Below are 14,211 nucleotides of genomic sequence, written 5' to 3'. Positions count from 1 at the left end.
AGGGCTTCTAGGGTGTGCTACCCATAAGGTTACAAGTTCGAAACTTCATAGATGCAAACTTCCTCTTGGGGCCAGCCACCCAGTTTGTGTGGGGGGTTTTTGGGCCTCTGACCATCTGCCTGCGATTCAACGTCCAATGCCTGGAGTGGCGTCGGATATTGGGCCGAAAATTAGTCTGCAGTTCCTGGCAGGTGGTCACTGCGCTCTGAAGGTTCGACTACTGCCTTGTGTGGGCCAGTCGTTCAGTGAACAAGGTACATCATAGTTTTAAGGTACTGTAGGATACCCCGATAAAAAAAAAAAAAAAAAAAAGAGTAATTATTATTCTTTTTTAAAAATATTATTTTTTAATTAAATTTTGACTAAATATTTGCTAAATTAAACAATTTCCACGCGCGTGATAGGAGTCTGGTCTGTTCACCCCCCTAAATAAAGGCTTCCTTTCAGACGACAAACAAAAATGCCAACTTTTCAATCAGTAAGGGATGAAAGAAAAGTTTCTCGTGTGTTTCCTTTTACTTTCACTTTAACCTCACACAGTGGAAACAGCTCATCTACACCAGTATGGCAGTATGAGGAGAAAGAAAAAAGAATCTCACATGAGGAGAAAGAAGTGCAAATCCCAATAATGAACTCTACGTCTGTGTCTCTGTCTGTCAGAGATTTTTAACCTCTCCTACACATCTCTTCAAGATTTCTTTTCTTGCCCATTATTCATATCTTTACCTTCGACACCAAGGTTAGAAAATTTCCAGACGTTGAAAATGTTCATGGCTACTTTTTGTTATCCATCATCAGCTTGTGTATTTTCAGAGGTAAAAGCTCTTATGGGGTTGTTCTGAAGTCTGAACTACCATTCTCTTTGCTCCCACTGTTCTCTCCTCTCTCACAAACTCACATGTTACAACCACCATGTAGACCCTCTCCTCTCTCTCTCAGTTACACGACATTCTCTTCCCTCAACCTTACACTACTCTTTCCGGGTTTGGTCTGTGCTATCTTCAGTAACCCATCTGCATTCCTGTCTCTCTTTCCCTCTCTCTGCACCACCACCCATCAAGAACCAAACTTTTAACTCAGCAATCAAGAAAACAGAGTCTTAAAACTGTGATTGTCAAAAGTAAACATCCAAAACAGAGTCTTTTTTACTCTCTGTCTCTCTCTCTCTCTGTGTTTCTGTGTGGAACCTACCCGGCCATTAAAGCACGGTTGTTCTTCTTCTCCCTCTCCCTCTCCCTCTGTCACATAATCAAAGCAGTCCCCACCAGCAACACTACATTCCTTCCCGGCCTTTAACTTCAAGAGACCACAATGCCCACCACCTCCCTCCTCCTCCTCCTCCTCCTCCTCACCCTCCTCTCCATCACCACCACCACTATCTCCACCTTCCCTCCCAACAATCGCTACCACCACCGCCACCTCCTCCACCAACCCTTCTTCCCACTTAACTCCTTCCCTCCAACCCAACCCCCTTCCCCATCTCCTAATTCACAACCACAACAACAACCAAAGCTCCCTTCTTCTTCTTCTTCCTCCACCACCCAACCAAAACCGTTCTTTCCATCCTTACCCTCCCCTCCACCCCCTCCCTCCCCAACCGCCCTCGCCACATTCCCAGCCAACATCTCCGACCTCCTCCTCCCCCGCCCCTCCTCCTCCGACTCTCACCGCCATCTCATTGGTATCTCCGTCTCCGTTTCCCTCCTCATCGCCTCCCTCTTCATCGCCTTCTCTGCCTTCATCTACTACCGCAAGCACGCCCCTAATTTCTCCACCACCTCCACCGCCGACGACAAGACCTCTCGCGCCGATAGCCTCCGCTTGTACTCCGATGGAACCCTCAAGCCTCCTCCTCGCTCCGGCCCGTCCAACCAAAGCTCCGAGTTTCTCTACCTGGGTACATTAGCTACTCCCCATGGAATCGACGACGGGGAAGCAGAGAATTCGAGCAATGCCGGAGTCTCGGCCTCCACCCAGTATCAGAAACTGGGTTCGCCGGAGCTCAAGCCGCTTCCGCCGCTTCCGAAGCACAGTTTCAAGCAGAGTTATGGAAGTGCTGGAGTGGGTTCATCTGGGAATGAGGAGGACGATGAAGGAGAAGAAGAGTTTTTTTCTCCGAGAGGGTCTTCTGGCCGAAAAGATAGTCCGGTTCGTATCGGATCGAGCTCCCGAAGAGTGTTCAATGATGAAAATTTCGGAAGTAGAAGCTTCAATTCGAGAACTGCGTCGTATCCATGTTCGGATTCGGCCTCCCCAACTATTTCTGTGTCGAATTCTGCATCCCCAGCTCTGAATTTGAGTCCCACAAGCTTGAAATCCAAATCCCCCGACTCCGTGATCGGTTTCCCGGCTCCGATTCCGGTTCCAACTCGGCTGATACCGACAACGCTCCCATCGCTTTCTTCTTCATCGTTTTTGTATTCATCATCATCATCAGAGAGAGGCTCAGGGAGTACCCAGAATTCGCCGGGGAGAAATTCGGACGTTTCGGGGCAGAGTAAGCGATCACCGGCGAGAATCGAGTGTGTTCCGACAAAACTGCCTCCGCCACCACCTCCACCGCCTCCGCCGCCGAGATTTTGGGAAGTTCCGACCACTCTTGGCCCGAACCGAGAGCCCAATTCGGGGCCGCCTGTTCTTGTACCGCCTTCTAGGCCTGTTGTTTTGCAAAATGTCGCACCAATTTCGGCTGGTGAGCAATTGCAGAGCAACGGAACTGTGGAGAGGAATGAGGATACTCCCAGACCAAAATTGAAACCTTTACATTGGGATAAGGTTAGAGCGAGCTCGGATCGAGCTACGGTGTGGGATCAGATGAAATCTAGTTCTTTTCAGTAAGATAAATCACTTTTTAACCTTTTCATTTCTAGGTGTTCAAAGTTTTTGTGTTGTTTTGGATTATATGATTACTTTTTCTGGATCAGGAATATCTCCAAGGTAACTTTAGGTAGGTTAAGAGTTTTAAAGTCCTAGTCATTATCTTTAACCACTATTTTAAGTAAAAGGTTTAGAAAAAATAAAGATGCGTAGAAATGTTGAGAGGGCAATATCTGAACCATTTAATCAAAAGTAATAGTTTGGATTTTAAGAACTCCATAGAGAGTTACCTGGAGAATTGAAAATCCAAAGCATTCTAATCCAGTTTTGCTTGTTTGTGGAAGTTATGTCTTTTGTTAAGTTTGAATCTTATTTTGGTTGCAGACTGAATGAGGAAATGATTGAGACACTGTTTATGGTTAACAATAATAATAATAATTTGAATTCCACTTCGAAAGATAATGGCCGGCGTCTGGTTCTCCCTTTGCTGAACCAGGAGAGTCGGGTGCTTGATCCGAAGAAGTCTCAGAACATTGCAATTTTGTTGAGGGCACTGAATGTGACCATTGAGGAAGTCTGTGAAGCTCTTTTGGAAGGTAACTGCTGTAAAACTTGCGTGGACCCCTTGTAGTAAAATAGCGGGGCCCTCCTTTGTTATGCAAGTTATTCCTGATTTCAAGTTTTTGTTTTTCAATTATGGTTACTTGAATATTGAACTTAATTTGTGCCTCACTACTGTATGAGCTTATAATATGAGGCATGCTGGGTTGCTCTTGTTATCATGTGGCAATTTCAAAAAAAAAAATCATGAGGTTGAGGACGCCAGATGCCGGAAATTCCCAATGTTACTGTTGGGTTTTAAGTTTTACAATCAATGTCTTTGCTTTGAGTTGGTACACTTCGATATGTGCCCTGTCAATTTAGAATTGAGTAACTTTGGTATTTTTCTTAGTGCGTAGCCTTGATGTTTACAATTCTCCTAGGCTCTTCAAGTAGGCTCAAAGTCTTGTTTTGAGTGTAATTTGTCTCAAAAGTTGAAACCAGATTATTATGGCGTTGATGGTTGTTAATTTTAAAGCCATTTCTGTGATCACAAACTCCGAATGATAATATATCATCGCCTGCTATATAGCATTTACTTTGTGAAGTTTATTCTGTTCCTGAGAAAGCTAAAAATGAAGCTCTCTCTCTGTATGTGTGTTGCGCTGTACTGGGTTTGACAGTTCCAACACCACGCTGTCCTTGTAAGCAGTGCCATTTCCAAACTACAAATTTAATGCATTTGCAAATTTCATTGTATAGAAGTTGGTGTTGCAAGGAGTTAAAAAAATTCCCCCGTTCCAGAATGGTTCATTTTTATTTCATTCTCTTCTCATTAGGTGTTGCTGTGATTTTCTCAATGTCATTAGCATGACCAATCCTTTTGTATGTATGTGTGTGCGCATGTGCGCATTTGATATATAATCATTAATCATTCAAACAATTGGAGCTCTGAATATTTGGAACTTCTCTCTAAATACAAACAGGCAACTCTGACGCATTAGGGACAGAACTTCTTGAAAGTTTATTGAAGATGGCTCCTACCAAAGAAGAGGAACGTAATCTAGCAGAGTTCAAAGATGAATCACCATTTAAGCTAGGCCCAGCTGAGAAATTTCTCAAGGCCATGCTTGATATACCATTTGCATTTAAAAGGGTGGATGCGATGCTTTACATTGCCAATTTTGATTCAGAAGTTGAATACCTTCAAAGGTCTTTTGAAACTCTGGAGGTAAATCTTAATTTATCATGTGTTTATATATATATATATATATATATATATATATATATATATATATTATTCGGTTATCGTTAGAGATGGTAGTTCATATTCTGAATAAGGATGTAACATTGGTCTTTAGTATAAAGGCCTCATGGGGGAGCGTAAGCAAAATGTTGGGAGTGGAGCCGCCCATGAGATCCATTGCAGCTTAATTTAAGTTTGTTATGCAAGGGTTGAATAATAGGTTGGAGGCAGCCCTGTGGTATGGTTAAGGGTATATTGGGAATTTCAATTTACCATGCTAGGGTTTAATTGGGGATACTCTATATATATATATACACACACACACACGCGCGCGTTGTAACTATTCTTTGTTGGTGAAAAATTAGACGCTTGCTCTGTGGACGTAGGCACACTGCTGAACCACGTATAAATTCTGTGTATCGTTTTCTCTCCCTTTTCTCTGTACTTTTCACTAAATCGCATAATCTCTATAATCCCCATCAGTTATGCTGTCTGCACTTTATATTTGGTGAAACATTTTGAAATGGGAACCTCATGCATACCACTTGAACACTCCCTATATATATCTATATGTACCTCTGGACCTCTGGTCGTTACAGCTTTCGTTAACAATATTCCTTTCTCATCCCAATATACACATACCTTTCTATCCTGAGCAGGGATCAGAAGGCTGGAGCTCACTTTAAAATGAGTCAAAAGCTGAATAGTGAAAAGTGAAGATTCCTTCTCTTTTAATTTTGACTTGTGGTTAAAGCCAATCCGTTTTCACAGAGAAAACTGTTTATGATAATTTTCATTTTCTGGTCACTCTTCCATTATTTCCTGTCTCTTTTCCCCTCCATTTTCCATAATCATAGATGATTTGTTGACCCACTTTATCGTGCAACCAATCTAATCATTAATATTGAGCTCAATACTTGGCCCAATGCTCATGAGCATCGTTTCATATAATAACATTCTCCCTAAGTAACCATGAGGCTTAATCCAAGCCCGTTATCTCCATCTGCTGCCACTGCTAGTGCCTTCTCGAATATGAATAATTTTTTCATGATCTTGTTCCTGGGTTATGATTACTCGCCAAAACAAAGGGGGGGTTGCGTACCATTCAACCGAACGGAGATGGATTGCTTTGCTCGAATTGAGAATAATTAATTTTGTGCATGGCTGACATGGAATGGGAGGGATACTAGACGCTCAACTCATTTGGGAGCATGTGTGATTTTCAAGTACAGGAGCCAGGTATACATTCATCGTAAATTGAGCAACAAAGGCAGTTCCAACCAAGGCTCCAACTCCAATTGATTAATCTGGCTTCCACATTTAGAGTAGCAAGGTTGCTTATCCAGTTGGGGAAATAAACTGCATATTTCTACCGACCAGATTCAAAAAGTATGCAACAGTATAAAGAAGCCTCAAACTACTTGTACCTTTATTATATTGTGTTTAATTTGATGTCTTGTTTTATATTGAAAACATCAGTTAAGGGTTTACAATGCATTCAGTAGGTTAGAGCATTGAGATCGGGTTGAAATCACCATTCTTCTTCAAAAACTTGGTAGTGCCCAGAGTAGCAGTGATCATTCAAGTGCCAACAGTCATGATAATTGAGTAATATGGTAGTGCCCAGAGTAGCAGTGATCATTCAAGTGCCAACAGTCATGATAATTGAGTAATATGGTGAACCAGGCCAAGTAATCTCAACAAGGCCTTGATTCCAAGTACTTGGGAAGCTATATGAATATCTTTTTCTCGGTTATCTTTGTATAGAGCTGTATCTCCTGTAACTCGGACCAATCATTTCTTCTGGCTAGAGCAGTACTGTCTTTAGTCTTTACTTGCACCTTGCCAAATTAACATGCATGACTTGATCTTCTCTTCTAGTTTCTTGGTAATGTGTACATAAGGACGATAATAGGAAAAAGTAAAATTATGTAAATACTTGCCAAATAAATGTATCTATCTCTTGTTTAATGATGAACCTAGTTGCTGAACTGCCTTTTCATACCCTCCAGTGATATAACTTCTCCTTGCAATTTATTGTCTCATTTAATTGAGAAGGTAGATCTAACTTTTCCAATTACATATATATTTACCAGCTACTGTTTACACTTCATTTCCTACAGTCAGCTTGTGAAGAATTGAGGAACAGCAGAATGTTTCTGAAGCTTCTTGAAGCAGTCCTCAAAACTGGGAACCGCATGAATGTTGGCACCAACCGGGGTGATGCCCATGCATTCAAGCTGGACACGCTCCTCAAGCTTGTTGATGTTAAGGACACCAATGGGAAAACCACTCTCTTGCATTTTGTTGTTCAGGAAATTATTAGAGCTGAAGGTTCTCGTCTTTCTGGTACCAATCAGAGTCAAATGGCTGAGAAAAGTCAGCAGTCTACTTTCCAGGACGAAGCTGAGAAAAGTCAGCAGTCTGCTTTTCGGGATGAAGTTGAATATAGAAAGCTTGGCTTGCAAGTTGTTTCAGGTTTGAGCGGGGAGCTCACCAATGTAAAGAAAGCTGCAGCAATGGATTCAGATGTGCTCAGCAGTGAAGTTTCAAAGCTTGCTGGAGGAATCGCGAAAATATCTGAAGTTGTGAAATTAAACGAAGATATCGCATTGAAGCAGACTTGCCGAAAATTTTCATTGTCAATGAATGGGTTCTTGAAGAAGGCTGGGGAAGAGATTGTTAGGATACAAGCCCAGGAGAGAGGAGCTCTCTCACTGGTGAAGGAAATAACGGAGTACTTTCATGGGAACTCAGCTAAAGAGGAAGCTCATCCATTCCGGATTTTCATGGTGGTAAGGGATTTTCTTTCTGTTCTCGACTGTGTATGCAAGGAAGTAGGGAAAGCTAATGAGAGAACCATTGTCGGTTCAGCCCGTCAATTTCCTATGCCCGTGAATCCAACCCTTGCGCCGGTATTTCCTGTTTTTAATGGAAGGCAGCATGATGGTTCCTCAGATGATGAAAGCTCACCCTCATCATAGCACTTGCATTTCATATAGTCTCATTGATTTGCTATGCCCGTGAATCCAACCCTTCCACCGCTATTTCCTGGATTTAATGGAAGGCAGCATTATGGATGGTGGAAGTTCATCCTCGTCATGTCACTTGATTTGGTATATATAGTCCCGTTCTGTGCTTTTATGGTGAACCTCACTGAATGCAAGTTACATATTGGTGGCATTTTCAGATGCGCTTTTGGGTTGAGCTTGCTGAATATGAAGTAATATCATTTGCTTTTGTGTGGCACCGTTCTTGTACTTATATAATTATATATATACATATATGCTCACAGAATTTTGGAATTGTCTATCCTATGTGTAATATAGAGGGAATTGTCTGAAGATAATAATGTTGTATTGGTAGAGTAGTTGGATTTATCGTGTAAATCTGTTAGATAATTTAGGTTGTTCATGATGACTCTCGCTCTCGCTATCTCTTTTATCTTTTCTCATGTACTTCTGTGTTCAAAATGAGGACATAAACACCAGGTTGATCACTGCTACTTACAGAGGAAATTTTGCTGCATTGCAAACTCAATCCTAATGAGCACGAGTGGCACACAATCATATTTAGAAATGCTTGGAGAGACCCAGAGAGGGAGATCATGAACATGACTGTAATGAATAAATGATCTTGTGCAGATAATTATATCAACAGTTTTTGACTCTTTGGCTTACCTGATGAATACTACCATTACAACGCGGCTCAGGTGGTAAAGGGTGTTCGATTTTCTGTTAAATTTCTTGAGAAATTTATTCGTTTCTATTGATCTCTCTTCAACTAAGAACCGGACCTCCTGTTCTTGTAAACCACATTTCCTGCATGTTTTATTTCTCAACCTCAAAAGCAACACAGAATGTGAGTAATTTTCTGTTGCCCCTAAGAAAATATCTACAAAATCAAGAAAAGACCAACACTCCATCAGAGAACTTCGTTTTTCACTTATGCTTGCCCTCTTTCATCAAGAATAAATGTCTTCATGATTGCGCAGACCGGGAGCCCTCAGCATCCATGCGTTCGAGCACCCGCTGTGCTTCCTCTTCTGTAGCAGGAACAACATTCCGAATCTTCAATCCGCTGCTCATGGCCTCGGGACGGACAGAGAACGTGAAGTAGAATTTGTTGGACACCTGTTCAGATTGCAAACATGTAACAGGACAAAAAGATCATCCTATTTCATCTGATAATGCATTTGCCGGGATGTGGAGAATCTTTTTGAGTAAATAGATTTATTTTTGGTGACTTTAAACCTAATTTATTTACTTCTCTTTATTTGGGTGGGAGGGATAGATTTTTCATGTCATTGTACAGAAGTTTATTAAAAACAAACAAAAAGAAAAAAGAGAAACCTCAGAGTGGTTGACAATTATTTTGCAGTAAGGTTTTATATTTTATTTCTGGTGCTCACCTCACTGGACCTGAGCTCAGGCCTTGTAACATGAGCAACAACTTCCACGTTTATCAGAGGTTCAGCTGGGTTCTCGAGTTCAGTGTACAGCACACAAGACTTGAACCGGAGGAAATTTCCAACATCCACCTGCATCACCAAAATTGTGAAAGGTTTTGACTATCAGATATGACACTTGTTTTGCAGAAATACTCTTGCTGGACAATAGACACTTCTAGAGCAATGTATCAATGTCAAAACTCAATCCATTGACTTGCCTAAATGGCACGTTTCCTCACTTTTACGCCATTTTACCAATTCTAATTTTTAGTGGGTATTATGTTTACACCTACATAAATTTAACTGAGCTCTTAAAGCATTTTTTTTTCTTACATATATGGCACAACCTACCAGATGTTTGATATTACATATTATTCTTCTATGGTAACTAAGTACGATCCATGCCTCTGGCCATGAAGAGGAGTAGTATTCGAGATGCACCCTTAGAGGGATCCAAGGAACAGTACATTCTGAATCCAGAAATATAGTACTCTGCATGGTAGCTACTGAAAATGGTGTATTAGCATTTAATAATTAATTAGTATGGTGGCTACTTACAGGTTTAAAGAAATCAACATGATCAACTTCTAGAAAGTGTGGTGCTACACCAGCAAAGGCATAAGTTGTTGAGAAGGCCAGTTCAAATGCTCTTCGCATCAAAAATCCACCAAAAATCCGACCATGAATGTTCCTTTGTTGTGGCTGGCAAATAAAAGAGTTCTGGAGGCAAGTATCCCTTATCAGGATGCTATCTCTGTCTGCCAATGCTGGCATATCACAGAAAATTCGCCCTTCAGCCAACAATGAATTGAGCCTATCCGTATGTCCATTCTCAAAATCTTTTTTATGTTCTGCTCTCTTCTTTTTCCTAAGTTTGTTCCTTTCTTCTGCTTCCTCCCAAAGTAACTTTTCTTCTTCAGTTTCAGGTGAGACTTGGTTAACTGGTGCTGATTTTCCAGTCCTAGAGTCCCGAGCCACAAATGTGAAGTTTGCTATAAGAGCAAATGAGTCTGATACATTTATGGCCTCTGCAAAAAAATAAAAAAAAATTCCACAATAAGGCATAGTACGCAGTAACAGATACCAGCTGGGAATTGTATAAATATATAAATTTATCAAGGGAACATATGAAGACGAAGTTTTTCAGGAGGTTTTACATTATTTTCTACTGTTATTATCAGTTCCATGAGGACCATGGCACAAGAACCTAAGTCACAAGATACTAGTCTATGTAAAACAATTTTATTTTTTTGGTTGGGGTATATGTAAGACATTACTAAGATCGAAAGGGATACTTTAACCAGAACCATGAAAACAAGTATAAGAACTTGTTATAAAGCAAACTCTTTTAATTTTGGCTTATGCAAGACAGGTATTTAAATTATATCTTTTAAACCACTTGTTGATGACCAGTCCTTTTGGAGTGATAGCGCATATGTGATTAACACTTTTCCTGGGTCATTGCAAAAATCTACTGATCAGATTCAAAAGAAGAAGAAGAAAGATATAGCACCAGAAACTGCAAAGCCTATCCCAATGCTCAGGTTGTAAAAGAAAAGAAAAGAAAAGAAAACAATAATTATATTTACAATATTAAGTTCTGCAATACCCCTCTTGGACTGAGTCACTTCCAGTTGAATCTCCAATGATGACCGCCCAACCCATGTAACAGCCCCAGCTATTTTTAAATCTGTGTCGACATGGATGGGTTTCTTCACAACCATCTTGTCGACAGAAGCAGTGACTAATATCAGAGGCCTTGTTGTGCCATCAGGATTGCAGCAGTGCTGGTCAGACAAGTTATCAAGTAAATGATAGGGGCTTGGATAATGTTTCAATTACATCAGCAACAATGAAACTCTTAGAAAATAGCCAAGCCAGGGAAGGAATGTCGAAGTAAATACATTATCTTATGAAATGCACAAATGCACAGTCTAAAATGTCATTAAAACAGCAAGCAAGGTCTATGACTGCATTTACGGATGGAAGGGCTCCATAGTTTTACACCATCGGCATTGCAGAAACCAACTAATGCATCACTGTATCCCATAAGTCTAAAATGTCCTATTATGTTAGGTTCATCCATAGAGAAAAGAAAAAGAAGAAATAATTTTTAAGTTCTCATCTGTTCCTGTGTTTGTCAAGAAGATGGGAAAAAAACATATGAAGTACAAGGAAAATATGCCATGAAGTTCCTCTTGTGTCAACCAAGATTTTCTCTCTGATATGTGAGATTTGGTGAGAAAGTTAGATGTAGAGAAGGAAAGATACTAAAATTTCATTTTCTTTGCCTCATTTTCTCTGCACATTCCTTCTATAACCAAATGGAAAAGAATAAACCATTTTTTTTTTTCCCTTTCTCTTTTTTTTCTTCCCTAAAAATTGTCTTATTGAAGGTGAACCAAATTGACTATGTTGCCATCAAGCATAAAACACCATTATAATGACCCACATTTCTCAAGAAAGGATTGCTGCTTGCAAAAGGGAATACAAATTTTGTACTCGTCAAGTGATTCATTATAGACTATGAAAGCATAAACACTCGTTCTCACACTTTTAGGAGCTTCACTTGTGGTCAAAATGATGGTAGTCAGTGGAAATGGAAGTGTGGGTAAGGAGGTAAGTGAGGAAGGTGGGTCTTGAAATGGCAGAGAGCCAAGATTCTACAAGACCATGTGCTGCATGATGATTTTGATGGGTAGTTTCCAGAGGATATACTCATGATCTCTTTAGTCAATTTGATTGCTTTAGGCAAATAGTCAAACATTATTGAATGTGGCCAATTTGGGGTTTCTAAGTAGTCATAAAACCCGAGATTTTTAGTTGAAGTGACAAACTGGATAAACTATATAATGACATTCCGCTACACATTTCACTGAAACTTGAACATTTCTCTGACAAATTACTTTCCTTTATTTGTGGACTTCTTCGATTCAAATATGTTTGTTTGGCTTCTAGATAAAAGAAAAAAAAAAAAAAAAAAAAAGAGAAAAGTTCAAATTATTTTCAAGGAATCGGTTTGTCATGGGGAAAGAGAGAAAAGAAAGGTGAGGTACACATGTTGGCATTTTCATACTAAACCCCACCAAAATTTTCTCTTCAAAAATAGGAGTGATTTGGAGAGAAAGCTAGGTAGGAGTATGGAAAAAATATGCTAAATATCCACTTTCTAATCATAATCAATCAATGGAAAACAATACACATTTTCTTATTTTCTCTTCTCTTTCCTTCACTTTATTCCTACCAGGTCCATAGGATGCGAACCAAATGTCGTGTTCAGGTGGAACTGGAATACTGTAAAATGCAATCCAACCATAGACCTCCAGAAGCTAGTACTACATGCAGGTTAACTAATGAATATCCAAAATCCAATTCAGTGGAACACATTTAGGCACTGCTATGGCTACAAACCCCAGCAATGCCAACATGATAAAGCAAGTCACAAGGAATGCATCTTCAAATTCAACACCTACCAACAACACATTGTAGTGTATAAATAAGAACCTCTGACAACATTTTGGCATTACTGCTAAGAAAACTTGGCTTCATGAGAAATGGCTACCAAGTCAACCATAATACAGACCTCTAATCCATACCATTCAAAACCTATTTCACAACCCCAACTGCAAGCATTTCCCACCCATCAAATTCGACAAACTTCAAATAAACACACTGCATATTATATCATAATGCCCCATATGTAAGAATTCAGAAGAGTTTCAGAAATACCTTGAATGCGATGGTTCCAGCCAGAGCATCAAGATCCTCGACCAACTTCCCCATCCTAATCTCATTCCAGGGGTTCCTGTACTGCTCTCTAAGTATATAATCAGACGAGAACTTGTAAACAATGCTAGTCCGGCTTTGCCCCGGATTTTTCTTCACCAATTCGCCTTGCGAAGGCGCATCGGTTGGCGTATCTGAGAGCTTTTCGAAAATGCTTGACCTGGCTTCCCAAAGAGCATTTGTTACAGGTGAATGGTACATTCCAGGCCATAGACTAATCGGTTTTCGGATCGAAGAGCCCGCATCAATAGGCTGCGAAGCCTCAAACGGTGAACTTATGGTGGAAATAACTGGGATTGCATTTGATGAAGAGGGTCTGGGGTCTGTAGAGTCCAATGATTTGGAACATGGGTCAGACTTTTCAGTCGAAAATGGCCTGGTTTGAGTAAATCTGTATGAATTCGCATCATAAATTCTGGTTCTGAAAATGGGTTTTGCTTGTTTTGATGAATTGGACAAGAGGGTACTATTGGCTTCTCCATTAAAGTGGTAATTCGGACATGGGTCTGAACTTATATAAGAAAACGACCTGGTTTGAGATAGTGCAGGTGGAATTGGATCGAGAAGGGTGCTTTTGGAAGCGGCTTTTGCTTGTTTTGGCGAGTCTGGTATGTGGATGTTAACGGGAACAACGTTTCGGAACTCTAGTGGTGCTTGCGATAGGGATGGACTAGTGGGAGTCGAGCATGAAACAAGTGCTTGGAGTGGCACTGGCGAGGAATTGTAAGTGTAGAATGGAATGCAGGTGGACTTGAAGAGGTGGTGGGAAAGTGGTTTTCTCAGTGATCTCATGGTGTCAGACTGAAAGAAGAAGATGAATAAGGAAATGGGCTCAGCTCAGGACAGCTGTTTGGTTAGCTTTAACGTTCCATGGATGAAGGAGACTGGGTGCTAGCTGAAGGATCGAGGTCGGTCGTCAAATTTCAAGGATTTAGACCGATCGGCACAGCCGCATAGAGCCACATCAACCTTTAAAGAAAAAGAAGAGGAAGCAAAGTAACGGTGTTGGTCCGGCCACCCCGGAGGAGCGCTCACCACCGTTTTACCCTTTAAAAGAATCGTTGACTATTTCGAAAGGGTAGTTAGAGTGGTCCTTAAGTTGAGGGCTAGTCTTCGACGGCTTGGAAGTGGTTGCACCGCCCCTTTGAAAATGGTCAAAGGTGAAGGAATGGTTCCTTGGGGGCTTAAGAGTAGTTTTGTTACATCCAATTACTTGTTTATCTGCGTACAGTGTTTTTTTTTAAAAAAAAAAACCAACTGTTAAATATGCTGAAAAAGTATATTTTTATTTAAATTACAAAAATAGTTTATAATAGTTTATTACCCTTTTTAATAGTTGAAAAAACAGTTCTTGACTTTTGAAAAAGCAATT

General features: G+C 40.4%; 2 protein-coding genes across 2 annotated transcripts; one reads left to right on the top strand and one right to left on the bottom strand.

Moving 5' to 3' along the window:
* The first annotated feature begins 539 nt into the window (after positions 1-539).
* Positions 540-7,992, top strand: LOC133875621 (formin-like protein 2). The gene is made up of 4 exons (XM_062313813.1): positions 540-2,834; positions 3,202-3,413; positions 4,344-4,588; positions 6,727-7,992. The coding sequence occupies exons 1-4, from the start codon at positions 1,312-1,314 to the stop codon at positions 7,585-7,587; spliced, it is 2,841 nt and encodes a 946-aa protein (XP_062169797.1). The 5' UTR covers positions 540-1,311; the 3' UTR covers positions 7,588-7,992.
* A 322-nt stretch (positions 7,993-8,314) lies between these two features.
* LOC133875628 (acyl-coenzyme A thioesterase 2, chloroplastic-like) lies at positions 8,315-13,979 on the bottom strand. The gene is made up of 5 exons (XM_062313826.1): positions 12,783-13,979; positions 10,663-10,840; positions 9,612-10,081; positions 9,015-9,143; positions 8,315-8,736 (listed from the first exon to the last, which is right to left on the bottom strand). The coding sequence occupies exons 1-5, from the start codon at positions 13,629-13,631 to the stop codon at positions 8,584-8,586; spliced, it is 1,779 nt and encodes a 592-aa protein (XP_062169810.1). The 5' UTR covers positions 13,632-13,979; the 3' UTR covers positions 8,315-8,583.
* Positions 13,980-14,211: the final 232 nt, after the last annotated feature.

The sequence above is a fragment of the Alnus glutinosa genome, chromosome 1 (genome assembly GCF_958979055.1).
Source record: "Alnus glutinosa chromosome 1, dhAlnGlut1.1, whole genome shotgun sequence".
Lineage (NCBI taxonomy): Eukaryota > Viridiplantae > Streptophyta > Magnoliopsida > Fagales > Betulaceae > Alnus > Alnus glutinosa.
The sequence above is the reverse complement of the archived record's forward strand: the minus strand, read 5'-3'. Positions and strand labels throughout refer to the sequence as shown.